This window comes from Vicugna pacos, chromosome 29 (assembly GCF_048564905.1).
Source record: "Vicugna pacos chromosome 29, VicPac4, whole genome shotgun sequence".
NCBI classification, from domain to species: Eukaryota; Metazoa; Chordata; class Mammalia; order Artiodactyla; family Camelidae; genus Vicugna; species Vicugna pacos.
In genome coordinates this window covers 14354537-14382424 of record NC_133015.1, presented here as the reverse complement: position 1 = coordinate 14382424, position 27888 = coordinate 14354537, and the positions used below count along the sequence as shown (strand labels likewise).

The 27888-nt window shown below is 39.0% G+C and overlaps 1 protein-coding gene and 1 long non-coding RNA gene across 3 annotated transcripts in view; one reads left to right on the top strand and one right to left on the bottom strand.

The window, feature by feature from the left end:
• Positions 1–469: 469 nt before the first annotated feature.
• TRAM1 (translocation associated membrane protein 1) lies at positions 470–27155 on the bottom strand. The gene is made up of 11 exons (XM_006203169.4): positions 26674–27155; positions 19276–19339; positions 17692–17813; positions 17458–17574; positions 16009–16067; positions 14284–14368; positions 8060–8130; positions 7849–7953; positions 6902–7045; positions 6398–6558; positions 470–2059 (listed from the first exon to the last, which is right to left on the bottom strand). Exons 1-11 carry the CDS (start codon positions 26794–26796, stop codon positions 1986–1988), a joined length of 1125 nt encoding a protein of 374 aa, XP_006203231.1. The 5' UTR covers positions 26797–27155; the 3' UTR covers positions 470–1985.
• Positions 27156–27183: 28 nt separating this feature from the next.
• The window catches only part of LOC140690244 (uncharacterized), a 43415-nt gene continuing 42710 nt past the window's right edge, over positions 27184–27888 (top strand). For both annotated transcript variants that reach the window (XR_012065445.1, XR_012065444.1), the window contains exon 1: positions 27184–27404. This is a non-coding gene — a long non-coding RNA (uncharacterized lncRNA). The remainder of the gene's footprint in view (positions 27405–27888) is intronic.

Below are 27888 nucleotides of genomic sequence, written 5' to 3'. Positions count from 1 at the left end.
ACACTTGTGTATGAACGTGTGCCTTGCAAAGTTTCACCTACACACCAAGGGCTTTCTCCCCCCGCCGAAACCCACAGCGTAAGCTGTAGAACACAAGCGCTGTATGTAATTTCACAGGAAAGAAGGCTCCTCAAATGAACTGGGAAACACTACTTATTATCTCTGTTGTCATCATTCTAGGTGCATTAGGAAGCACATCTGCATATCGAGGAATGACCAGTCCTGTAGTAAAAAAAAAACGGATTTAACTTAAGAGTCCCTGGATTTATTTGGTTATGAACCATTTTTATCCCCCAGTTGTCTTCATTAATACATGAAAGTAATCATCTTTTCTAGCAGAACACACTTTTGGGGAAAGGTTATTCTAAATGTCTATCAAGATTATACTGTTTAAACATGTATACATTTTAATGAGATTATATGCTAAAACAGCACCAACACTTGCTAACAACAAAGAAAACACCCAGGATAGCTTGTGAAAGTAAAAATTTTTATTCTGATTGACTTCTCAATGTATAGTTCAATATAATGCCAGTTTTTAACGGCAGAGATTTGGTTCCACTCAAACTCCATGATGCTACAGAGAGCTACTACTTTTCCAGGGAAGTAGGTAAACAGCTGGAAACAGAAAGCACAACTTTCTAGCAGCTTGGCAACTTATTAAACTGCAGACCTAGTAGGTCTGCAACTTTTATACTAAAAATGGCGCAAACATTAGCTGGTGACAAAAGTGGGAAGTGGGGAACAAGATGTGAACATCAAAAGGAGTGATGTATGTCCCGTAAAGACAACAAAAACCCAAATAGAGCTACAAAGATTTTAAAGGATAATTATAGAAAAGGGAACCAAATACTTTACTCAAATGTTTTTTAGAGCCTTTCTGTAGAGATACAAATATATATATATATATATATATTTATCCAAAAATATGTTTTATACAGATAAATGTTTCTCAATTAAAGGTGGGACCAAAGCTATAGTTATAACATAAAGTACTGTCTTTTCTAAGACTATTTATCCACCTGAATTTTCAATTTAAGGTTAGTGCATTAGATGTTTTCCAAATATATTTACCCAACATCCTTCTTATAGATATAAATCAAGTAGGCATTATTTTTTAAAAGGGTTTTCAGGTTAAACACTATTTTTCTAAGATGCCGTGCGTACTGAACTTATGACAAGCCCCATTAAAGAATCCTTATTAATAAAAGTATCAAAAAGGGCTATGTTCAGATTTTCTTCTTTATAGTAAATATTTAATTTTCTGATTTCCAGTTTACAAGTGTTGAAAATGCACAACAAAGACTTTACTTCACAAGTACTTTTATGTTAATATAAGATATTTTGATTCAATATATATGGTAATAAATCTCCACATGTCATAACCAAAGTATGCTTTTTTCCCTAAAAAAATGGGGATGTAACATTAACAACCACTATAAAATAAAGTACACAATTATTTTGGTGACTTTACAAATCTTTTTTCCCAGGTGTAAAGGCTACAAAAATTCCTAAAAATTAGAGAACACTGAAAACATATTAAAGTTTGACATCTGACTTTGAGTATTTCCATTTTGCCCTGAATGATAACTTAAAAAATATGACCTTGCTGGAAAAGGCCATCTTGCTAATATAAAAAATTGGTGAGAGCAAGAAATTGTATTACTGATATGTAGAATTTTTGTAAATAGTTCACTCTCCAAATCATTAGAAAAACGCTCTAAGATAAAAAACAAAATGAAATATGGTGGTGGTCCCTAAACTATTCTGAAGGCAGGTAGCTTAGTCTAAGCTAAAATAATTTTTTCACTCATAGTAATCATCCTCCCCTCAAATGCCTTAAAAAAAAATGCATGAAACAGTACAATAGCAAGAATCAAAGAGCACAAACTGTATTTTCAAGAACAGAAAAAGACCTCTAGGGCTGAAAGATACAGTAAAAAGCAGATTTCTTTGGGGACATTAATCAATTAGATTATAATTCATTATGAAGATTTCTCTTTTCTTTTACGGGGAGAGTCTGCTCCATTTGAAGTTACTGTTCCATTTACACCATTTTCTGAAAAGAGAAAAAAATCAAGGTTAATTTCTTTGATAAATAAATGCAAGTAATAACATCTTTATACATATAGGTACCTTCAGAAAAGAAAATATAAAACCCAACGTATACCCAGAGGGGTGGGTGTAAACTCAGTGGTAGAACGCGTGCTTAGCATGAATGAGGTCCTGGGTTCAATCCCTCTGTCAATAACTGAAAAAGCAAAACTCCTTCCAGTGAGTCAGTAAAGATACGAAAGACTGAACAACACAAACTGACCTAACACCTGTCTATAGAACATAATACTCAATGGACACAGAATATACAACCTTTTCAAGTCCAAATGGAACATTTACCAAAATTGAACACACACTGAGTGAGCCATAATGAAAGTCGCAACAAACTTCAAAGAACTGAAATCATTCAGACTATGTTCTTTAACCAGAGTTGAATTAAGCTAGAAATTAGTAGCAAAAAGAAAACTAGAAAATGCCCAAGTATTTGTAAATTAAACAATGTACTTATACATAATCCATCGGTCAAAGGAGAAGTTACAACTGGAATTATAAAATATTTTGAACTGAACGATAATGAAAAAACATATCAAAACTTGTAAAATAAAGGTAAAGCATTGCTGAAAGGGAAGTTTGCCCTTAATTACAGGTAATTCATGAGAAGGGATGAAAATCAATGATCCATCTCAACAAGGTAAACCACAAACAACAAAATAGCAAATTAAACTTAAAGAAAGGGAAATAAACAGAAATGACACAACTGAGAAAATCCGCAAAAGAAGCCAAATGTTGGTTCTTGGCTGATGGAAAAAAAAAAAAAGAGAGAGAGAGAGAAAAAGGCATAAATTACTAACACAGGAAATGAAAAATGGAAATCACTGCTGCTCTACAGGCATTACTAAGGTAACAGGATAGTATGAATAATTTTACATCAATACACATTACAAATTTAGACAAAATGGATAAATTCCTTGAAAAACACAATTTACCAAAAGAGAGACAGTAATAAATAGAAAAACCTGAACAATCCTATTCTCTATTAAAGAATGTGAATCTGTTTTTAAAAATCCCCCTCCTAAAAGACCAAAAAACCCCAAAAACTTCCCATAAAGAAGAGTCCAGTCTAGACAGTTTTACTGGTGAATCCTTCCAAACATTTAAGTGAGAAATAATGCAGATCCTACACAAAGGACAAAACTGCCCAAAACTTTTTATAAAGCCGGCATAACTCTGATATCAAAACCTAACAAGGATATTCCAAAAAAAAAAAAAAAAAAAAAAAAAGGGCTGAGGGCTGACCATAACCCAACCATTTACATGTACACAGATGCAAAAATTCTAAGAAAACATTAAAAAAAAATCCTGCAAGAATGGTAAATTATCATCATCAACTTGGGTTGATGCCAGGAATATAAGATTGGACTTGCATTTGAACATCAATACACTACCCAAAAATACATATCAGTATCCTTCATGAATACAGATGTAAAAATCCTCAACAAAATACCAGCAAGCCAAATCAAGTAACATCTAAGATGATTATATATATGATCAAGTGAGGCTTATCCCAGGACTGCATTGTTGGCTTAACATCAATTAATACAATCCATGATACCAATAGAATAAAGGACAAAAAACTTTTATCATCTCAAAAGATGCAGAAAAAAGCAAGTGAAGAAATCTGACATTCTTTCTTGATAAAAATTACAAACAAACTAGCAATAGAAGGGAATTTTCTCAACCTGATAAAGCCCATTTAAGAAAAGCTCACAGGTAGCATCATACTTAACAGTGAAAGATTAGATGCTTTCCTGCTAAGATCAGGAATAAGATGAGGATGTTTTTTTCTGCTCTTACTATTAGAAATTGTTCTGGAGGTTCTAGCCAGGGTAATTTGGCAAGAAAATGAAATGAAAGGCATCCAGACTGGAAAGGAAAAAGTAAAACTATCTCTATTTGCAGATGACATGACTTTGTATACTGAAAATGCAAAGGAATCCACAAAAATACTATGAAATAACAAAATAAAAAATTACCAACCCTAATAAGTACAGCAATGTTGTAGGATACATGATCAATATGCAAAAATCAACTGCATTTCTATACACTGGCAATGAATAATCCAAAAATGAAATTAAGAAGACAATTTTAAGGGGGGAGGGTACAGTTCAATTCACAGAGTGAATGTTTAGTATGCACAAGGTCCTGGATTCAACCCCCAGAACTTCCATTAAAAATAAATAAATAAACCTAATTACTTCTCCCCCAAATATATGTAAATATCCAATCACTGAGCTGTACACCTGAAATGAATATGTTGCATGCCAATTATACCTCAATAGAAATTAAAAAAAGAAGATAATTCTATTTACAATAGCATTAAAAAGAATAAAATATTTAGGAATAAATTTAATAAAGAAGCCCAAGATTTTTACACTGTTAACTATAAAATTTAATTGAAGAGATTATAGAAGACCCAAATAGACAGAAAGATTTCTATGTTAACAAACCCCAAGGCAATCTACAGATTCAAGATAATCCGTATTAGAGCCCAGCTAGCTTTTTTGCAGGAATTGACAAACTGATCCTAAAATTCATTATGGAAATGCAAGGCATCCAGAATAATCAAAACATGAAAAAAAAAAACCTAACGGGTAGACTCACATTTCCTGATTTCAAAACTTACTACAAAGGTACAGTAATCAAGACAAGGGTGTAAGAATGGACATATCCATGAACAGAATAGAATGGAGAGTCCAGAAATAAATTCTTACTTTTATGATCTATTGACTTTCAACAAAAGTACCAACACAATTCAATAAAGATTAGTCTTTCAGCAAATGGTGCTGGGACAACTGGGTATTAACATGCAAAACAATGAATGTAAAATGGTGCAGCCACTTTGGAAAACAGTTTAGCAGTTCCCCCTGAATGTTAAATATACAGTTATTATATGACCCAGCAATTCCACTCCTAGCAAAAGAGCAAAAAAAAAGGTATTCAAACAAAAACTTGTACATGAATGTTAACAGCATCATTCAGAGTAGCCAAAAAGTGGAAACAACCCAAATGTTCATCACTTATGCAGTCAAATGCTCTCCCCTGAGCTATATACCTCCATTCATCAACTTACAGATAACAAAAACACAGTTATCATTCAGCCATAAAAAAGAATAAAGTATTGGTACATGCTACAACACGTATGAACCTTAAAAACATGCTATGTGAAAGAAACAGCTGCAAAAAATCACATAATATATAACTCCATTGATAGGAAATGTCCAGAAAAGGCCAAGCTATAGAGACAGAAAACAGATGAGTGGCTGCCAGGGGCAGGGGACAGGAAAGGATGGGAAATGACTGTGAATGGGCATATGGTTTCTTTCTGGGGTGATGAAAAAGGTCTGGAATTAGATGCACAACTTCGTGAATATACTTAACCACCACTGAAATGTACACTTTAAAGGGTGAACTTTATGATATGTGAATTTTATTCCAAAAAAAGCAGTTATTAAAAAATATTACTGAGAGAAACAAAAGATAATCTAGGTAACTGGGAGGTATGTATCATCTTCATGGGCTGAAATACTCAGTTCTTCCTCAACTGATTTATAGATTCAATGTAATTTCAATCTAATACCCCAGTGAAGCTTTTTCTGTGTGGAAATTGGCCAAGATGAACTAAAATTTCTATGAAGTGCAAAGGGTCAGGAGTTGCTGACCCAAGTCTGAATAAGGACAGGGCTGGAGGATGTAAACCATCAGATATGAAGACTTGTAAGGAGCAAACCAATGACAGACATTTTAACACGGCCCTCCTTGTGTTACAGCTCCGACTAGTAACATTACAAGCTGAAAAAACTACTGCACTGTCAATGCATTTTTGATCGAAAGCCAGAAGAAGAAAAGGTATCAGATGCAGACTCAAAGATGAAAGACCATTCAATCAGAAGTTATCGCAAAAAGCTGTTCCACTTGGGACTAAAGGGTAGATGAGAAGGGGCTGAAAAGAGGTTTTGTTTTTTAAATATGAGTAAGATTGTTCTTGAAAGCTCACTTTCCAGGTTAGTTATCCATTAAACCTGCCCACGCACACGTCGGTCTACAGGGACTCAGAGTGATTAAGCGTGGAAAACCCGTGAGATAAAACGTCAGGGGACAACCTTTAAGGGCGACAGCTGGCCCCAGGGAACTACCAACTGCAGGATGGGGCAAGATGATTTTGTTTCTAATTTTGCTAAAAAGTAGAATAAATTTTCCTTCATAAGACATGATTATAAATAGGATCCCACATTAAAAAAAAAGTTTTCCACTCCAGGTTTTTCCCTGCTGACTGAATACAAACCTGTTCCTTTTCTAGAAGACCTGCCTTTCGTCACTGGTGGTTTCTTCTTCACTGTTGGTGCCTGAAAAGTAGAATGTTCTCTCCATCTCCGAAGCTGAAAATTAATGAACTTCCACATCATGAATGCCTGGGTAATGCAAATGGAGGCCAGAACAGCAATTCTGGGAATATGAAGAAATAAACAGAAAATCAGAGTGCACCAGAACAATGCCACTGAATACAGTAGTCCATCCTGCTTTTACAGTATTAACTCAGTGCTAAACTCCCACTCTGTTGGCAAGATTATGTTAAATAAATAATCCCATGAATAATTAATCGCAGAAGTTAAATAAATGCTTTAGTACTTCCCCAATTTAGACATGGAATCGCAAAAGGTGTGAAATTAATTATTAAATGAGTATCTTTCCTAACCCCCATCTTTATCCCTTTGTTTTTTCATATCATAAACTGGTAATACATACTACATAGTAGTGCAAAGTGGGAAAAAAGTTAAATTGACCATACCTAACAGCCAACACATTGAAGTTTCCAGTACTGAAATCCAACTTCTGATTCTCTGCTCTTGCAAGGCCAAAGCCAACAGTGAGTACCGAAAGAATTAAAGTCAGAAGTCTTCCCAAAACAAACAGAACTGCCCACAGAGAAAATCTGTGAGAAAAATGTCATTAAGTCAGATTATAAAACTGCAAAGATAAAAGATTCTAGGAGTCAGTACATGTATATTAAAACAGCATTTCTTACTGTTCTGAAAAAAGGATTCTGACATATAACATTTGGGAAATGCTTCATATTATATCACATTCTTGGAGATATATAACATATCAGCACATGTAAGATTCTAGGAAGTCCAGTAAAGAAAGATTTTTTTTGTTTAGCTGATCTCTTTTTTTGTGTAATACCAGTTAATGATCTTCAGAACTACTGGTATACAGAACAATTTTGGGAAATGCTGGATAAAACAGAACAAAAGCTATGCACACAATTCTCATGAGTCCTATTTTTGCTTCTTTTTTTTTTTTTAAGGCTATACACTCTTTGTAAGTCCTACTGCTTCAATTTTGTTTTCAATTCAATCTTCTCATCAAAATATTTTAATATATTTAAGGCCATATGATCTATTTCAATTTCTTCTGAAAATCCATTCTTCCCTACTATTCCTTCTCCAAAAGGAAACTGTGCACAAACAAGATAGAAAGTTATAACAGAAAAGTAAACCTCAAAAGCTCTCAAAATTACCAGTTCTAATAGAATATCTTTCTAGTTAAGAAAGACTATTTTAGAGAACAAAATATCAACTTCAGTTGCTAAACAGTGCGATTTTATTTAAAGCTACCAACAGCTTATAAACCACTATGACTTCCCACGTCATGGACTTCAGCAATAACAAGATCCTTGGCAACACAGGCACTGACTTTAATTACACAAGAAAACAGAATGGCTCAACAACTTACCCTTTCTGATACTTTTCATCACTAAAATAGAACAAGCGGGAAATGTGGAAAAGGAACTCAACAAAGTAGTGCAGCACCAAAAGAACAAGTCCTAGATGATTCAAGCTGTTAAAAGAGCACATTTACAATGAAAAGATTAATTATCAATTAAGACAGACTAACATACTATCTGCCCAGTCCATATTCCCACCCAGGAAAAATCCCAACTCACTTCAGAAGATAAGCTCCAGCAATGTGGAAGAGGTAAAGGCCAATGTAGACGAGCTGACGCGGAATATCTTCCTGCAAATAGAAAATTGCACAATAGATTAAAACACGATGGCATAGTCCTGCTCCGCAGGGGCCGGGTGGCAGTGAAAATGCACTCTCACAGCAGCAGGAGGCCCGCTGGCTACTCTGGCCCGCACCCTCCCGAGATGCTCACCCTAGCTGGCCACAGCTCTTTAACCTCTCCTGGCTTCGGCTTTCTCATCTGCAAAATGTGAATAACACCTGGGTTTGCACGTATTAGATGAACTCAAAATCCCTTGTAGGACTGAGATCTGTAGTTCTTTTTATAATAAACATGAAATGATACAATATTAATAACCATGACCTTCTAATATGAAAATTGCTATGTTTATGCCAGCGGAGATGCTTTTGCTCACTTAAATCGTATTCAATTTTTTTAGCTCACACTTTTAGCCCCTTTCATTGCCAATTAAATCATTAAAACTGAAGGTTAAAATTCATCTTCTCACTTAGGATACCACCTAATTGTATATTCTTCCTCTTCTTAATAACCCTGTAAGCTAAGGGTCCAGATTTTACTTTTGCTTCTCTTTTTCTCTTCCGTAGTCCCCAGTGACCTGGTTATCTTAGAAGGTGGTTTTCAAAGATGTAAGTCAAGTGGATCACGAAACCAATTTTTGGGGGGGTCACCCTAAAATCTTTTAAAATATGAAATAGGATAAAAAATGTTAGAGTGCACATTGTATTGTTTCATGAAAATCTTATTCCATATTTCATACACACAATTAGCTAAAATTTATAGTTTTTCACCTTGGGTTGTAGTCAAAAATGTCTACAAAATATTAACAGTGCTAGGCCCAATAAACAACTTATAAAATGTCTGTACCTCTAATTTCTACTCTATTTTGGCAATGCCTGGCATATATATATAATAAGGCTCTATGAGCCTGGTTGGTTATTCCATGTATTATGGCTCTAATTAATATTATTTAAATGGCGGCTGATGTCGGCAGACTGAACGGACTGGAACCTATTCGTCTGGAACCTCATTAGACTCATCTCTGGCATATAGCACAGCTGAGCACACGCCTCTATTGGTCTTCCATTTTGCCCCCTACATCTCAGTAGTGAGTTATTTCACCAAATCTTGAGAAAGAACGGAGTTTACAAGTATAGTTCTGAAATTGAATTTTTTTTTTTTTTTTTTTTTTTTTTTTTTTTTTTTTTTTACTAAGCATGGTACAAAGATCAAGTGCTAGAAAGGTGGAACACACGACTAGAGTCCTGTACTTCGGACTCTTGGGGAAGACTCCCAAGGCATGGTACCAAGTTTACAGGGGTTCTTCCAACTGGAGTGAGAAATATCTCTGAAAATAGACTGTATGAAGATCCACATAATTTTCAAGCTTCCAAAGAAATATTTCTCCTTAATTAAGGAGAGAGCGAGAAAAGTGTTGAGATAACATGCTGAAGTTCAACCACAAGGAAGCCTCTTAATTCTTTTATCATTTAAGCCAGCTCAGTAGTGTTATAAAAGCAATGTGATATGCTATGAATATAGAGGTACCACTATACATACATGGTATACATGTTTCCCAAAGTGTGGTGTATATACCATTCACATCATACAACATGATTTTAGATCGTACACAACAAAACACTTCAATTTTCACTGTAATTATAAGTAAAACATTTTAAGTTTCAGCAAGATGGCATGTCAGTGACTATGTATGGGAAATACTACCATATTCCTTCAGGTGTGCTAATCAATGTTCCAAATTTCAGAGGGGAAAATAATACTGGCGGGGGGGTGGTGGTACTCAAAACTTATAATAGAAGCTTTTTAGTTTAATTGCTGAGTGAATACTAAACTCATTTCATTACATAAAAACTTGTGAAAGTCAATATAAAAAACTAATTTGCTGAAATAACTGCTGGAAAAATTATTTTACAGAAATGTAACTTCTTAGGAGGATTAAAAAAAGTTAAAAAAAAAAGAAACACAAATAAGTTTTAAATATATGTCATTTAGCAGACAACATAAGCTACCTATCTTTCTTCCCTCTCTCACAAATCTAAAAACACTAAATTATAAATTACAGACTACATTTCGAAAAGTCATTCGTTTCTTTTATTTTTTTTTGTCCTTAAATCTCAACCTAATTGAGTCAAGGTTTTGCTTCCCATTAGTAACGAAAAACCCAGAGCTTCCTCCCCAATTCAGGTTCAACTTGCATCTTACCCTGCCTCTGATAGTCAACCAATTAAATCAATAATGGAGACTAAAATGTATCACAGCGTCCATCTCCACAACCATCCGATGTCCAGCAAGAGCTCTGCCAATAGTTTTGTCTTCAACTTTCAAAAGGACAGAGAATCAAGAAACCTTTTTCTAAGTAACGTTCCCTTCAGCCTTATACAAACTGACCAGTGTCTCTAAAGCAATGTTTGCACACTCAAACCCTAACCAGAGAAGACGTAAACATAAAACGAGTGACAGAGATTAGTCCACCACAGGGAGTGGTGGAGAGTGTGGTAAACTGGAGAACACACACCCTAGGTTAACAGCACTTCATGTTATTCTAAAAATTCAAAGGTAATGGGGGTGATGTAGCATGATTTTTAAAAAGAGAAATGTAATCTAGATTTCATTCAGTAAATGGTGGCCTTTAGCAGCCCCGTTCTAGGCCAAACTCCTCTGACACTGTCTAACTCTCATGAGGTTAGCCCCATTGGTCGGGTTGCTTCCATGTCTGAGGCCAACAATAAAGACCTTGCCCAGCACCGCGGTCTCCGAGGCTCCCATGTCTCCACGGGGTGTGGGGATCGGGGACAGTTGACGAGGCTGGGTGAAACACCAGTGCTCTTAGAGGCCGTTTCTGGGACCAGTTCACGGGCCAGGTTACAGATCTCAGTTAGGGAGTCAGCGCCACTCAAGGCCAGCTCACCACTGTTCTAGAATCTAGAGACTAGGTGAGTATAAAAGTGGCTGAGAGAAAGCTATTTTGGTTTTCACGACGTTTTTGCACATCATGCCATGATTTTGTTATGTTAATACTTATTCTACCAGGAGCCAGAACTGAGGTTTTGCGTATTTATTTGTTTAAAGATGAATAAACTTTTAAAATACTTGAATAGAAAAAATATATAATGAAAATGAGTTATTAGAAAAGCGAGGCCAAGCTCCTTAACGCTAGCAGTCAAATAGTTTATATAAGGATGATGTCATGCAGTGATGACTTAAAATTCTGATAGTCTCATTTTTCATGGAAAAATCTCAGAAACAGAGTACAAGTAAATCAAATTCTAAAATTATAAATAACTAGGTGACATTTTTATTCCAACATCTTTTTATTAAAAAGGTCAGCCATATGCTTTAGTTAATTTCTCTTTTTGTAAGAAAGTGTTTTTCTTAACTACTCTGTACTGAAAACAAACTTTAAACTGAGTATCACATGTACGCCCAAACACATGAAGCCATCTCATATTTAAATCTTTTCAAAGCTCTCATACTATAGGGATCTATACTGATTATTATTATTTTTTCTATAAAGTTTTTTTTTTAAACTTTTTTTATTGAGTTACAGTCATTTTACAATGTTGTGTCAATATACCGATTATTTTGAACAACAAATACATGTTTGGGTAAGACACAGAGCCTGGAAACCTCAATCAGTGTCATTTCTAAATGGCTACTGAGGTCTAGTGGAGGAATCAAGACAGAAGCAATGATGTACTCTGGAAAGACTGAGATGATTCAAAAAGTAGCTTTAGCGATGAAGGACAGATATTAACAACAAAGCTGCACATAAAAAGTGTGAATATAACCCTCCTGCAGTAGGAGTGGGGAAAAAGCATTTTTCTACTTTAATACAATTTAAATGATACGCGATTATATGTAGAGATAATTAAACTAAATAAACTGAATATCAGAAAGAAAACACTTGGCTGTTTCATCCACACTTCCCTGAAACTTCATATATTCAGGTTGGCTAAGAAATTACATTTTGAATCCTTTCCTGGGCAAAATAGAGATTGTGTATATTGAAGCATATATATTACATGTAATTAAAATATTCTTCTTATAAGAAACTGAGTTATTTGTGACTAACACACCTCTTGAACCGCTACTAAGTGTTCCTTCATTTCTCTGTAGGATCGGATCAAAACAATCAGTGCACCAGTTTTTTCCAGTAAAGAGTTCTTCCAAAAATAATTTTTATAAATTTTAAGAAACTGTTTAACACATATGCAGCTGTTACTTTCAAATTATGTTAATTACTTGCAACAGTTACTTTCAACTGTCATATGTAGGTGTTAAAAATAGTTTCAGTTAAGTTCTAAGTTATGCAAATTATTCCATAAAAATTAGATTGCATTTCTGGAGAAATGCCATCTGGCAGGAATTGATAAGAAATGAGCTTTGAGAACAAAAATGGACAATTATTTTTGAAATGTCCCTCTTTACTTACATGGTCAATGAACAAGATACAGACATATGAAACCCAGAGATATTGTATTATGCCTGTGAGTATAAAAGTACATGAAGAGTTTTAAACATTTGGGCCATGGTACTAAGACATCAAAGAACTGTGATGGTCTCAGCAGTGCCGTCCAACAGAATGTTCTGCAATGAGACACGTTCCCTATCTCTGATCCAAAATGGCAGACAGTGAAACCACATGTGGTGAATGAGTGCCTGCCATAGGGCTAGTGTGACCAAGAAAGTGTTTAATTAATTTAAATGTAGCTAGTGGCTACTATTTTGGACAGAGCCGCTGTAGGACATCCATGGCTCACATTAGGTGCTTACTGAATATGGACAGGTTACTGGAAATTGTGAGCCTAAGAATTTTATCTTATCTTAAGACTGTTCTAAGTCAAAGGTTTGAAGGCTCTTCATCCTAATTCTTACAATCAACCAGAAAACATCTTACTTTATACACGGACTTCATACTTTATACATGGAATTTGGTGGTGTTTTCTAATTGTAGCAGACAACATTCATGATGACACAGAACACAGAAAAATACAGACATGAAACAGTAGTAATCAAGAACCTATACTCATAAATTAACTATTTGCAGCACATATAGAAATAAGCGTTTGTGGCTTTTGAGAAGGCAGGAATAAACTAGTCACCGGAAGGGTGGTTACACTTCTATTTTGGAAAACTTCTCAAAGTAAGGGGATTAAAAACAATGTTTTAAAAGTGGAAAAATGTAAAACACACAGAACAGAGAGTATAATGAACCCCCATATACCATCACTCAACTTCATGGTTAACTCATAACTAAACTTCTCTTATCCACAGCCCCACCTACAGATCATTTCACATATGGGGGTTTTTAAAGAATCTCCTCCACTCTCAAAGAGAATAAAAGCGCCTGATTAATTTATCAGAGGGAAAAGGTATTCCAGAAAAGAGAACTGATGCGTTGGAGGATGTCCATGTGAATGAGGCACAAGGAGAGGGAAAGGGGCACAGAAGGGAGAACACTTAGCGCACAGGTGAGCAGCTCTCTTGTGGTTTGAAGCAGTAGGGAGCCAGTACAGGCTGGAGAGGAGAAAGAGTTGGAATGGAAGTAAAGTCCACTCTGTGACACCAGGGAAGCCTGACTTCGGAAGCACCGAGGGCGAAACCACAAAGGAGACGCCGCGGTGCTCAGCCGCTCACGGGCTGTTCAAACAAAACCAACATTTCCCCACTTGCTAAAACAAATAAACATTTCCCCCACCTATTTCAGGAAAAGCTTCACTGGTGAATATTTAACTATGGGTTACTTTTCTCAATCCTGAATTTTTCTTCAGGACTTATATATAGTACTATAAGTTGTAGACTAATTTAATTAAGCCTTTTGGTCTCACTTGTGAAAATCATAAGAATATCAATAACATAAAACTAGTATCACATTTCAAAATTTGTTTAAATTTTAAATTAAATTACCGCTAATACAATTTTAAAATGATCAATTAGCAAGTTAAATGTAAGATGCCCCTCTAAGTTAAAATGACTAAAGGTTTCTCCAATAAAGACTTAAGGATGCTCAGTCTTTGTGGAAAGAGTGGTGGTGAGAGAATGATGGGGGAAGAGCCGAAGTGGGAGGGAGGTTAGAGACAGGAGGAAATGTTCAATTTTAGATTTCTCAAAAAAAAGGAAAGAAATGACAAGACAATTTTTGAAACTGTAAAATCTCCACTTACTTTTTTGGTTTTCTGGAAGTAGAGCTCAGGAAAAGCATGAAACCAGTACGCCAGCTGTGCTATGTAGAAAAACTTCATTTGAAATCTGCACAACACAAGAAAGTAAAGAATACCTTTTAAAGCATAATATTTTTTAAAGAATAAAGTAAAAACAAATACTGGAAGTCAGGATATACTAAGTAGCTACCTCTGTGTTATCATTTCAGGCCCCCTTAGATACCCTGTGCACTTTAAACCATACTCCAACGCCACTTCCCCCAGCGCCCCAGGGTCTCCCATCATCAGTCAGCTCCCCTGGATTAAACAGCACAAGTGAAGACGTTATCTGCAGAACCCTGCTAACACACGAACGAGCTGCAAGGAAACAGAGCCCCCATCATCCAGTGAATTAACACTGACGAGTGTGCCGCGTGAGCTGCTGAGAACGTAAGGAACGCGCCTCGAGGGAGACGAGTCTCAGGCCACTAAGGCTTCATCAAAAGGGACGTGGGAAGGGCAGAAAGACTGAAAGAAACATGAAGGTGCACAGATTGTATAATCCGAATTTCAAACAGCCCCTGGCTTTTTTCTTAGGGAACTAGAGTAACTCTACCTGGCTGAGACACTAAGAGCCCCGAATAAATGGAGGCAGCACAGGATTCAAGAGATGAGCCGGCCCAGGAGGCGCATCCGTCAGTCTAGAATCCCGTCTCCTCCCTACATCGCCCCCCTCTGCCCCACCCCCCGCTTTCTCTGCTCTCCCTCCCTCTCCTCCAAGGTCTAAAATAGAAAACATGAAGCCAATCTGAATAATCCCGGGGGGGGGGGGCGGGGAGACGGAGAAGACACAATCCCACACAAAGGTGGTATCTGTATCCTATTCTACAACAGTTCACTGAATTAAGATGACGTTCAAGTTAGAGTGGCCCAGCAGAGTGGGTGATGTGCACGGCCGTGTTATTCGGCTCATGTCGCTTTGTCCGGCTCGCACACCATGGTGCGTGTACCGCGCACTGTCTCGGTGACGCGCACCTACAGCCTGGCCCGACAGAGCACGTGAAAAGGGAGAGTTCCCTTGCTGTCAAGGCCCCTACAGTCCTGGTGAGCGTGGGCACGACAGAAGACTTACATAAAGGAGACAATTACAGAACCACCAAGACAATGTATAGATAAAATACTATACACCAAAATGACAAATTCAGGAAAGGAGAAGCCAATGCAGGCGAAAAGTAGCAAGGACAACATGGACTAGCTGTACTGGAGTTGGGCTTGAAGAAGCAATCATTTAGCTGCCGGCTTTGCAACCCCTGAGCTTCTTACAGCACTGAACAGAAGCCTGGGGGTCTGGGAAAATAAAAAAGAAGCCATCCCTGCCCTCAAGCTAATAATGTAAGAGAATAAGAAATGGAAAGAGTAAGAAGAGACTGGGGCAAAGGAAAGGAGCAGAGAAATGTAGAAGACAGAGCGGTGAAGAGGAGAAAGGGTGAGGGAGGAGAAAGGGAAGACAGAGGACTCAACTAGAATTATGGTTAAAATCAGTTTTCTCAAGGTAACAGGTGTGTCGAAAAGACTATACATGTGAAAAAAGCACACAAGAATTTTTTTCTTACAGTAGTGGGACTGCCAAAGACATACCTATGATGTGAATCTGCCTAAGGTCCTAAAGACAATAACCAGAACAAGTCCTGCTTACAAGTGACATGACCATGGTCCTTAACTGAGGAAAGCCTGCTAAAAACGACTTACGTCATCAGGTTGTGGGGATAAGCTCGCCACAAGATAGTTGGGTCTGAGATGTAGTTTTCCTGAGAAAGAAGATACAAAAATTAGCCTAACAAGTAGGCAAACTTCTTAGAAAATAAGACAGCATTTGTATTTCTTGCACATTTACAATTTTCCACATCAAGTTCCAAAGAGCCCACTGAAGTCACACTTTTTAGATGTTTTAGTTATTTTCAGTTCAGTTGAATTGCTGACTTTAGTGAAGTGAAAATCAATATGAGTGACATGATGTCAAAGAAAATGTAATTCCTGGCTTTCGAAATTCTTTCAATCCAGCAGAGGAAAAAATACATGTATGCAAACATACCACCACCAAAAAAAGAGGAATGGTACTTAACTGAGGTACTTCAGCTACCAGAGGGATGAATTTTGTTGTGGTTAATCAGGGAAGGGGGAGTGGTTCAGAAGAGAGGTGGCACCCAACAGGAGACAAAAGATCAAGGAGCTGCCAAGTTTTACAGGATTATGTCCACTTTCTAGCCAAATCTTTTTCTCAGATAAGCACATCTATTTAGTGAGAATTACTGTATATGCATATAAGAAAAATGCTGGAAGTGATTTATCCTTAATATGTTCACAATGAAACATAACACGTTTATGTATTTTTTTTAAATGTACAAGATAGATTTTTTTTACAACAATACAGAAGTTTTTTAATGTATAAGATAGATGTTAGCTGAACTTTATATGCATCTATAAAGTATTATTAAAGCAGCAGTTTAAAATGGAACAAGCACTGGATTGAAAGGTTTGAGTTTTAAGTCTTAAGTGTTGTACTCTGGAAAATTCACTTTGCCTATTTATTCATCTCTAACAAGGTGATTAAAAAAAATTCTGTGTCCTGATAAACTCAAAAATATGTAAACTCTGGGCTTCATCTAAACTTAAAGGATTGGTACTACTAATATTAAAGTAGACACTATCTTTTCCCTCAGTAGTCAGAATGATACACTTAAAAGGTTTAGACAGCTTTACTGGAAAAGTCAATCAGTATTTTAATTTCTCAGAAAATATCTGGACTGTTTTTAAAGAAGGAAATGACTGGAAACAGTGCAACTTATGTAACCTAGTAAAAGTGTCACTGACATCTTTCTGCTAATACAGATATCTGCAAATGACTACAAGATATGAAAACATTCAGACTGGCTAAAAATGAGTAAAGCTTTCTGAAACATTAAAGACAGTAGGCAATCTTTGGCATATAAAAACTAACTAAAAGAGAGGCTTACTGATGAAACTTGATTTATACTAGTTCAACTGAATTCCTAATCTTAGATTAAAACAGTACCAGAGGAAGGATTTTCTAAGGTTCACGGTTTGCTTATATAAGCATTAAAAATAGGACATCATTTTCGGTTCTAAGTATATAATAAAACACTTTGAGATGAAAATTTAACCACAGTACATACTTACAGATATTAGAATGAATGTGCCCCAAATACAAGAAAACAGGTAGAATGCACTAAGCTGACCAGATTCATTAAACTTGCTGTGTTTCGTTTTGGAGAAGTGCATTCGCCTGTTAATTTTCTAAAAATAAAAACACTTGTTAATAATTAAGATTATAAAACATATTTAATATATGACTATCATAGTAGAGAGAGCTAGTATTTTGCAAAGTATAGACTTCCAAGATTGTATACTTACATCCAACACATACTCTTGAATTATGGCATGAATAATTATCGCCACTAGCATGTAGAAGAAAACTGTAGCCAAATCTTTGATACCATAGTAATAAAGGAACGCTGATTCAGTAGCTTGTTCTTCTGAAGGCCAAAAAGGACAGGACACACACACACACAAAAATATACGTAAGATTATAAAAACAGCACTAAATACAACAGTTATGGAAACAAACAAGAAAAGACTAACCTAATAAATAAACTCTACAGAAACGTCATGGTAATTTGTTTTTGGACATCCTAAGTCTTAGAAGTGATGAAAACTGAGGAGACTATCTAGAAGTCAGATTATCTAAAGCTTCAGAAATTACTTACAAAGACTGGACACATGTTAGTTACAGTGTCAAAGACCAAAAAACAGGGGACGGGGGGCCACGCTCAGATTCTTGGGAAGACTGTAAAATTGATATTACCTCAGGGGTAGAGATTAGGTTATACAAGTTATACTTAACCCATTTGCCTGTCTTTTCAAAGAACCGTGGAAACTTCCTACTACTAGCTCTACATTCAAACTGGACACCACATTTACGATTCTGATGGAAAAGCTGACTTAACTTCTACTTGACTTCATTTTGAACTCTAAGCAGTAGAGATAGAAGCAACTGCTACTTAAAATTGTTTTTAATCTTTAAAATTGCTAACATTTTTCAGAATATATCTTAATCAATTGCTTGTGAATTAAGAGCTTTATTCTTCTCTGGCATACTCAAATTTCAAAACAACTTTGTGGTTTTGAGTAATCTGATACCTGAATTACTAAATCAAATATTTACAAAATGATATAACTGAACAAAACCCCAACTCAGTGTTGTATAATTATCTTACATTCTAAATAGACACTTGGGGCAAGTCTACTGCCTGAATATGTTAATATTTTGTTACCTGAATACCTCATCCCTCACCCATGCTAGTTAATTTTATTACTGTCTTCAACTACAATCAACTTCCCATAACAACTTGATTTTTACATAGTGTCATTTAGGAAAACTTTTTGAAATAAAACCTAAAAGTATAGTTTGGATGCTATTACCAGATAACTCCTAGAGCTCATTGATCAAAAAGACAGGCAGAATGGTCAAGCACAGCAAAAAAATGAAAATTAAATGGGCTTATTAAGAGTTGTTATTACAGGTCCAAAACATAACCTGTAGGTCAGAAAAACTGAACCTGAACACTGTGCCCTTAGAAACCTTGACTGAACAATGACACTTTAAACAAATATAAAATGTCTGTTCTTAGGATTTTTCTTATGCAAAGATCACAGGGAAGAGAAGGCTAAAAAAGGTTCATTGATGGAATTTCAAGCCCACTTACAAAAATATACAGTAAACATCAGACACATAAAAACTGATTTTCATACAATATATGGGGTGAAGTCAACCAAAAACATCAGATATTGCATTACAAAATTATCAAAATAATGTTCAGTCTCATCATGAATGAGATCTGTGAAAATAATGAAGAACCTAGTGTTTATGGAAATTTCCAGGTCTGTCCAACTGAACTTTTCTACTGAATTAGAAAATTCCAAAAGAAAACTACCCACCTGTTGCAGGGAGGGTAACATTGTACTGAAGAGTAACAAAAATTATAGAAACTTTTGCTGTTACCTAGAAAGAAAAAAAGAAGATCAAGTTCATTTGTGACCTTCTCCCAAACAGCAAATCGGGGGGGGTGGGCATTACAAGTTCTGTCCAAACGTCTAAGTCCCTGTGGCACCACAACAGACTTGACCGGACTTCTTGATCATCAAGGAGGTGAGCGTGCAAGTTAACATAATCCACCAGAGCATTCTACAGTTTGGATGAGACTGTAATTCACTCCTATCTTTAAGATTTCAAGAGATACTGTAGCTCCAGTAAACAGTGTTTTGATAAATAATGTTTCTCTACTCTAGATCTGTATATAGAACACAAAATTCTATTCAAGAAAAAATTTAAATGTAAATTAATGAAAGAAAAGGAAGCACAATTATCATGACAAAAATGGATCAAAGGCAGGATCTGTGGAGTGTTTGTGTTAATTTCCCACACACCTGGCATAGTTACATGGTCAATAAATATTTAAATGATCTGATTACTGGTAAAAGTAAAATGGTCAGAACAGAAAAATAGAACACTTACTCGATATTTACAGGTACCAGGCACTGTGCCACATAAGACAGGATAACAAAAATGAGTGACATAATCCCGATGACTAGAAACTTAAGTGTGGTCTGGACGACGGTAAACAAGCTGTTACGGACTGCAGAGTCAGTGCCAGTGAGAACGCAGGATAAACACCGCATTTTGTTGTTGTCTTTCCTGGGCTGAGGAATAAGGCAGGCTCTGGAAGGGCTTCTCAGGGCATGTGGTGCAGGAACTGTCTTTTGTTGGAAAATACAAGTCCCCAAGGCTCATAAAGGGGGCTGGGGAGGCAGAGGCAGGAGAAACAGGAGGGCAAAGGTGGAGGAGAAGGAAACAGGGGGTCTGGCATGAGCACGCAGCAGGAGGGGGTAGAAAGACCTGGCAAAGTTACCAAGCGCTAGACAGGGCCTAGCTTGCTGAGTTAGGTGGTTTACATTCTACTCTAGCGCGACCAGTGTGAGGAGCTCTCTGGGAAGATGGCTGACGGCTGTAAGTCCCCTTGGATCTGGACTCCACACTGCAACCAGAATCATCGCCATTCCCACGCCCACCCTGCCTCCACCCCTGCCCCGAAGGCCCCTCACTGGATTCCCATTCTTTCTAGGATAAGAACAAAATGTCAACATAGCCCACATCACATTCCACTGTCCCGCCCCTCCTCTCGGACTCCCTCCTCCCACCACAGCGCAGGGCAGCTCCGTCACAGCACCGTGGGGAAACCTCTCTGCTTCAGATCTCAGTTCAACCTCACCTTTTCAAGGAAGCCTTCCCTGCCTCTTAGGGTAGGTCATTTCCTTTGTTAGATTACCTTAGGGATCTGTGCTCCTTTCTTACAAAACACACACTCCTGGTGTGGTTACATTCATAACTGCTGTCTCACCCACTAGGAAGTAGGTTCCATAGGAGCTGGGGCCACGCCTGTCTCTGCTCACCTCTACATGCTGAGAGCCCAGCATGGCACATGGCACATATCAGGCAACTGATCAGTATCACTGAATAAACATTAGATAAAATATAACTTGGAGTAAGGATGCAAGTCAAGTCTAAGGGCTCTGTGAGAGACCACATGAAAGACAAGAGGCCTGAACTAAGCAGTGGCAGCTGGACAGATGGGGAACTTGAGGCAGAATAAGGCTTAGTAAGCAAGAGGGAAGAATCAAAGATTATGTACTGATGCTTCAACAAGTAGATGAAAAGCAATACTATTAGTAAAGGTGTGGAATACAGGAGGAACGGCAGGTTTAGGGGAAGGAGAAGAATGAGTTTTAGATAAACGCAGATTTCTGTGAGAGATACAGATGGAAAGACCAACAGGCAGGTAAGGCCCACACCGGGAACTCTGCAGGGAGACCAGAGCTTAAGATTTGGAAGTCTATTTACAAGAGCACAGAGTTGATGCTGTAGAAGTATATAAATCATCCACAGAGCGCATACAGGATCCGATGAGTAGGAAAACATCAGAACCGTGGAGAGAGCAGAGAAAAAAGGTAGTGGCCAAAGAAGAAATAATCAAAGAGAGACAGATTTAGAGTACAGCACGATGCCCCCAGAGCCAAAGAGGAAACATTTCAAAAAAGCGTGGTTAATAAAGTCAAAGTTTCAAAAGCGACATTGGGAAAAGGCTGCCGCAGACCGGACAATTTAAGAAGTCATCAGTGGTCACAGCTCGAGTGATGTCAATGAAGGAGTCAAAGTTTCAAAAGCGACGTCGGGAAAAGGCTGCTGCAGACCGGACAATTTAAGAAGTCATCAGTGGTCACAGCTCAAGTGATGTCAATGAAGGAGTGAGAGCAAAAGCCACATCACAGTGGACTGTGGAACACAAGAGGAACAAATGGTTCCCAGAGACAGGTGCCAGGTCCAGATTTATGTTGTTTTATGATGGGAGAGACTGAGCTTGTGTGGGGGCAATCAGGAAACGAGCCGGGGCCAGGGAGGATTGAAACATATAAGGGTATAAAGGGATGGAAAGATCTGCAAGGGAATGAAATATAAGGCTAGAGCTAAAAGTTAATCTTGAGCAGTTTTCATCTTAGACCAGGCAGAAGGCAAAAATGATCAGACAGATAAGTTCAAAAGGCAAGGAACTGAAGACATTCACATCTGATGAACTATTATTTTCCCTGTGGGAAATAAAAAAATGGAGTACCACTGTTAAGCATAGTTGGGGACTTGAATGATGAATATGTCTCTAGTTAGGGAAAGGAGCTGGCCAGGGAAAAGTAAAAACATCCCTGGGTGTTACTGTTGTCTGAGGTTAGGGACCTTTGCTGTGTAATATTATCCATCAGCGTGAATGCATGACTTTCTCTGACAACACTTAACAATCCACAAATGGGGAGGCACAGAAAAGGCAGATGGCAGGCTGGATCCATGGTTGGATATCTGCAGGCCAAACAGGGAGAAAGACCAAGAAGGGAGGGGAGCCGAGGGCCTGGGGAGTCTGGACTAGTAGTTAAAGTCTGCAGGACGAAAAGCAAAGCAACGAGGGGGCTAATATACTGGAGAAAAGGAGAGGGGACCAGGCACCGTAAAAGCCCGGACCGGGTGGAGCTGGAAGACGAGCAGCAGCAGCAGGAGGGAGAGGAACAACATGCAGGTTGTAGCTGAGCTCTGCCCTACTGGAATTCAGGATCTGGAAGCACAGCAGGCCTGTGAGATAAAGTCCAGGGCACGGCCACTACAGTCACTTTGCCGGGGTAGATACAGAAAGGTCACTTGACTGAAAAAGGCCAGTAAGGCTTTTCTGTATCACATTTTGGGTCATTCACATGTATGCATTAGAGGAGAATGATGACATGAGTTTCTAGGGTAACACTGCTTTCATGTGACTATTTTTAATAAAGTTGACTGATTACTAAATTTCATTTTTTAATATCTTTGTTTAGACTTCATACATAAACATACACACACTCCACATCCCTGTTTCTAGTTTAGAACATTAACTCACCACTACCATAGCTAAAAAACCTTTTTAAGTTTCCTTTACAATTGACAAGTGTAATTCTTCAAAGATAAATTTAATATCAAATTCCCAAAGCAACAAAAATTAGATTATCCTTTTATGCTAGGCTTCCAAATAAAATTAAAATCTGGCTTTCAGCTAGTTTAGCATGTGACATTAAGTAGAATAAAAGGAAAAATAAACTACATACCCTCAAAAGTTAATAGAAAAATTAAGCCAGTAATCATGCTCTTAGTAATTTCTAGGCCTCCTAAGCTTCATACCCTAGCCAGCATTGTTTTAGCTAAACTAATATTACAGTTAAACAATAGTAAGACAAATTAGCTTGGAATAATACATGCTACAGAAATATATAATGCCCTCAAAAGTAAACATAACTGAACTTTTGACCGTTTTGGACATTTAAAGCACTGCTTTCCACTTATTAAGAAAGAATGAGACTTATTCAGATACACATTAAATAGGTTATCACAAACTTTAATGAATTATCTAATTCTGCATTCCTGACATACAATATCAGGAATATTAAAATATTTCTTGTGTGGTTACCTGTTGGGGCTTGGTATCTTTTCTTGTCATACAGAGATGTTAACTGTTTTGTACTTGTTAGCAGAAGGTGTGACTACTACACTGATCGGGTGCCCAAAAGACAAAGGCAATTTCTAAATAGCAAATCCCACTTCCCCATCAACTTCTATAAAATTAAGTTCTCAAAACAAAAAAGAAAAGAAAAGAAAATGTGTTGGCATTAAGACAAGTCAGGCTTAAAAATAGAATAAGCCTTCAAGATTGTTCTGTGATAGTTTAACTGTAAAGGTCCCCCAAATCTCGCATGGCACAAACAATCCGGACTTATGAGTATCTGGAAAGTAACTCCGTTTCAGAAGAAAATACACCTCGTGGAAACCCCTAACTCCTCTTCTGTATCCTCATTTTCAGAATGTTTCTCAAGTATCCTTCTATCTTTTGTCTGTTAAAATTTCCTAACCGGAATATGAAGCCATTAATTACAGACCCTGATCTGCATTATGTGGACAGATACTGACTCTATTAAAAACATGATTTCAACTTTCACAGCAATTTTGGTAACATGAAGTCCCCTGGAAATTAAACTCTTACATTTCCTCAAAACAAACTATTGCTTTATCCACCTGATCAGTATATGTAATCTCTTTAGTGTCCAACTGTTGGACCCTTCTCTCACATAAAAATGCTGTCTTCTATTTTCCAACTTTGATAAATACCTAAGGAATAATGAGCCACCATTTATGGCACGCCTCCTTGTAAGCCACACTCTGAACTAGGCCTTATACATATTAGTTTCTAATTCTCAGAGTAATTTGATGAGCCCCATTTTACAGAAAAGGAAACAAGTTCTGGGAAGTCAAATGACATGCCCAAGGTCACGCAGTCAGCAAGCAGCAGAGCCGTAACTCCCTTTAGCTTCAGCGTCTGTACTGACTCATTTTGGCTAGTAGTGCGGTATCTATTACTGCTTTGTCAATTCCACCATAGACGCTCTGACATTTCCTCAATATACTTACACAAAAGGCCTAGCAGTTCTGCTGCAAAAACATCAGCTTCTCTATTATTCTAGCACAGACACTGGCATTCTATAATTACGTTAATATTGATATTCAGCAGCAATTAGCTTAAAGGTCAAGCAGCAAAACTAAGCTAATGAAATTTTTCCCACCTTTTGAAAACACACTTTCAAATCCTAAAACTTCGATGTACGGTGAGAAAAATGCAGTACAGCTGCACAAACTTCCTTCTGTGTACTACTTTAACATTCTTTTTTGAACTGACTTTAAAAACTTCTGTTTAGATCTTGGTTGTGTCTATTTCAATTTATAAATTTTATAGATGTACATAAAGGTACACAGATGTACACAAACATCCACTCCTTGCTAACAAATCATTGACATGTGGGGCAAGGTACAGGGAGGTGGTGAACTTCCCTAGAAATGTGGTAAGAGAACATGAAATAGTTTACATAGAAGCACAGTTATCACATTTCTAAGTGTCAGCATTTCTGATTTATATTCCATTTCATTCAAAGCACTACAAAATACCTCGCAGGGAATATTACTCCTAAATTATATCTTTAAAGGTAGGAATTCCTACCATGTGGAGACAGGTTATGACAAGTTTTACAAAATTGTGCAAAATGTTGCATATACAGAAGTATTACTTATATCAAAGCAGAAAGTATAGCTAAATGTAAAATTTGGAAAGTGAGTACAAACGTTAGGCAATGCACTTTTAGTATCATATACATTCATATAGTACTTTATAAACCATGAGATGCCATCACACCATATTATCTGATTTTGGCAACAATGGCTGTGAGAACAGCACAGGTGGTGGTATTTCCTTACACAGCGCAGAAAAACTGGGGTTTGGCCTTGGGTGGTTCAGTAGGTAAGAAGCACAGGCCCAGCCTAAAGCGAAGTATGTGACATGTTAGTTCCCTTCTACCTTCCCTTTCAGGATGCCTACTACCTCCTTAGCAGTGTACTAAGAGAACACTATTAAGAATTAAAAACATCTACATCTAGATTCAGAAAAGCCCGTTTGAAGAGAAGCAAAAATATGTTAAAAAATTAGATTACTTAATAACACTTAAAAAACCCACATAGACTCTATTTTAAAAAATTATTTTTTCTTTTGGCCACTGGCAGCCTCATTCCACCAGATTTTCTCAAGAATTCTTAACGTCACTCATTAAACAAATATTTTGCAAGCACCTCCTATATGCCAGGCACTAGTTTAGGCGCTGGAAATAGATTAAGAAAACCCAAAACTTTCTGCCCTCACTGACATTGCATCCCAGGAGTAGGGCAGACAATAGTCAAGTAGGATAATTAGTATATTTGATGGGGTACAGGAGCTACAGAGAAAAATTTAAAACGGAAAGATTAGGAATGGGCGTGTGTATTGGGGAGCGAGGGAAAGAAAGCCGTGGGATGTTACACGTTCACCTTGCAAAGTTTATTACCCACATTCAACAGCTGTTAACCAAGTCATCACAATACTCGTTCTGTGGGAGGAGAATTTACACACTCCTGACATTTCCATCCTCTCCTACTTCAAGAAACAAAAAGGAAATTATTCGACTTCACGGCACTGCTGTTCAGAACCTGGATTTATGTATCAGATTTTGTTTCTTTAAAGAAAAAGCAAGCGTAAGAGCAAAAAGTTCGGCCACTGGTAACAATACCAGTTTGGGAGACAGGAGTTAAGACAATCGGGTGCGCTTCGCAGCGCAGATCCCGCGGCGATCACTCGCTGCCCCGTGGCCACCGCCCTTCCAGGGGGCAGCGGGCGCCCGGCTCCCTCGGTTTCACGCCACACTCGGTGCCATCGGGCCCCCGCCCCCGGCACCGAGCGCTCTCCCGCCCCGCGGCCTGGCCAGCTGGACGCGCCGGGCCGCCGGCGCCGGCCATTCCGCAGCCCGCCCACCGCCCGCGGCCAGCTCGGCACGCAGGGGCCGCCCCCGCCGCCCGCCGGCCCCTCGCCGGCTGCCACGTAACCCTTCGCGGGAACCAGGAACTGCGCGGCGCGGCGCAGCCGGCGGGAGGGGGCGGCGGCGGGAGGGGAGGCGCGCGCGGCAGCCGAGGGGGCGACGCGCTGGCCCCGGCCCCGGCCGCGGTCGGCGGGCAGGCGGGCGGCGGCCAGGCCCCCGGGGCTCCGCAGCCCCAGCAGGCGCGGGCCAGGTAGGCCCGCTCCCCAGGGCCGGCACGTCCCCCCGGCCCGGCTTCCCCGCGGTACCGGGCCGACCCGCTGAGCTGGCAGCCCGGGCCCAGGAGGAGGCGGTGAGGTGGGCGATTGGGGCGCGGGCCGGGCTCACCTCGAACATGAGCCCCAGCAAGAAGACCATCGCCACACAGGAGACGATGTCCGCGTGATTCTGCAGGATGAATTCGTGGCTCAGGACCGGGGGGCTCTTGTTGCTCTTCTTGCGAATCGCCATGGTGAAGCCGCCGCCCGTGCCTGCAGGTGCTCCGCCCCGGCTCCGCTCTTCCCAGCTGCTCACTAACTCGCCTTCGCCGCCGCCGCCTCCCCCTAGCTGCTCCTCACAGCCCCGCCGCTGCCGCTCGCTGGGGCTTCACTTCCCATCCCACAGCCAGTACGCAGCCGCCGGGGCCGCCCGGAGGAAAAAAAAAAAGAAAAAAACAGCGAGCCCACAGCGGAGGCGAGCGTGCGCATTGGGGAGACGGCGCTCGGTAGTGCCGCTGCCGCCCCTGCGAGCCCACAGCGCCGCCTAGGGACCGGAGGCCGTCTGTCAGCGGCAGGCAAGTGCAGGGAACCTGAGCTGCGTCTCCCCTGCTCCGCACCAGGCGGGGGTTGGGAGTCGTTTGAGGCGCGAGCTTCCTGTGCTTGCTTACAAGCTGAATCCGCTGCGGGGTCCGTGGGCGGCCACGTACTGTGGCGTGCACCGCCGCAAGCATGCTTGGTCGCCCTCCTGGCCACCCTGGGCTTGGGTGCCAGTGCTTGCCTGCACGTTGATTGTCACTTCTTGAAAGCCACCGCCACTATCAAGATAATCTAAACATATGCCTGCAGCTTAACTACAGAAGGGTAGGAGCTTTCTTCGGTTTTTAGCATCTGCCTTAAACGTTAAGTTGAGTTGTTTTAAACACTTCTGAGGACTTTTTCCTGTTCCTTGTAGGCTTGAATTAGTTTTTTTAAAAAGAATAATTCCTATTTGGTCTCATTTACCCATCTCCCATCCCTCATTCCCCACCTGGCATCCGACTGAAGATGGGGTAAGTGATCAGTTTGGTTTTACTGCCTCATACTTATTATTAACAACACTTACTGGCAATCTAGGGAGATGATAAAAAAAAATTTTGTGTATTAGGCATGTCCTCCTCTTACATATTTCTGCCCAAACCAAGACTCCTTTGTATTATTTGTCCCGATGAATTGTACCACTCTCCACCCATTTGCCAAATCTAGAAACCAAAGTCATGCAGCACTGTCTGCATACTTTCATATGCAAACTGTTATCAAACCCAGGCCATTCTGTCCCCCTTCCCCCCCCAATGCTGCAGTGGGGGAC

Excerpts from the sequence above, each read along its gene's own strand:
- TRAM1 (XM_006203169.4), bottom strand. The coding sequence starts at position 26,796 with ATGGCGATTCGCAAGAAGAGCAACAAGAGCCCCCCGGTCCTGAGCCAC. Across the intron at positions 14,369-16,008 it reads TATCCCCACAACCTGATGAC|ATTTCAAATGAAGTTTTTCT; the intron begins GTAAGTCGTTTT and ends TGTGTTGTGCAG. Across the intron at positions 7,954-8,059 it reads GCTGGAGCTTATCTTCTGAA|CTTGAATCATCTAGGACTTG; the intron begins GTGAGTTGGGAT and ends CTCTTTTAACAG.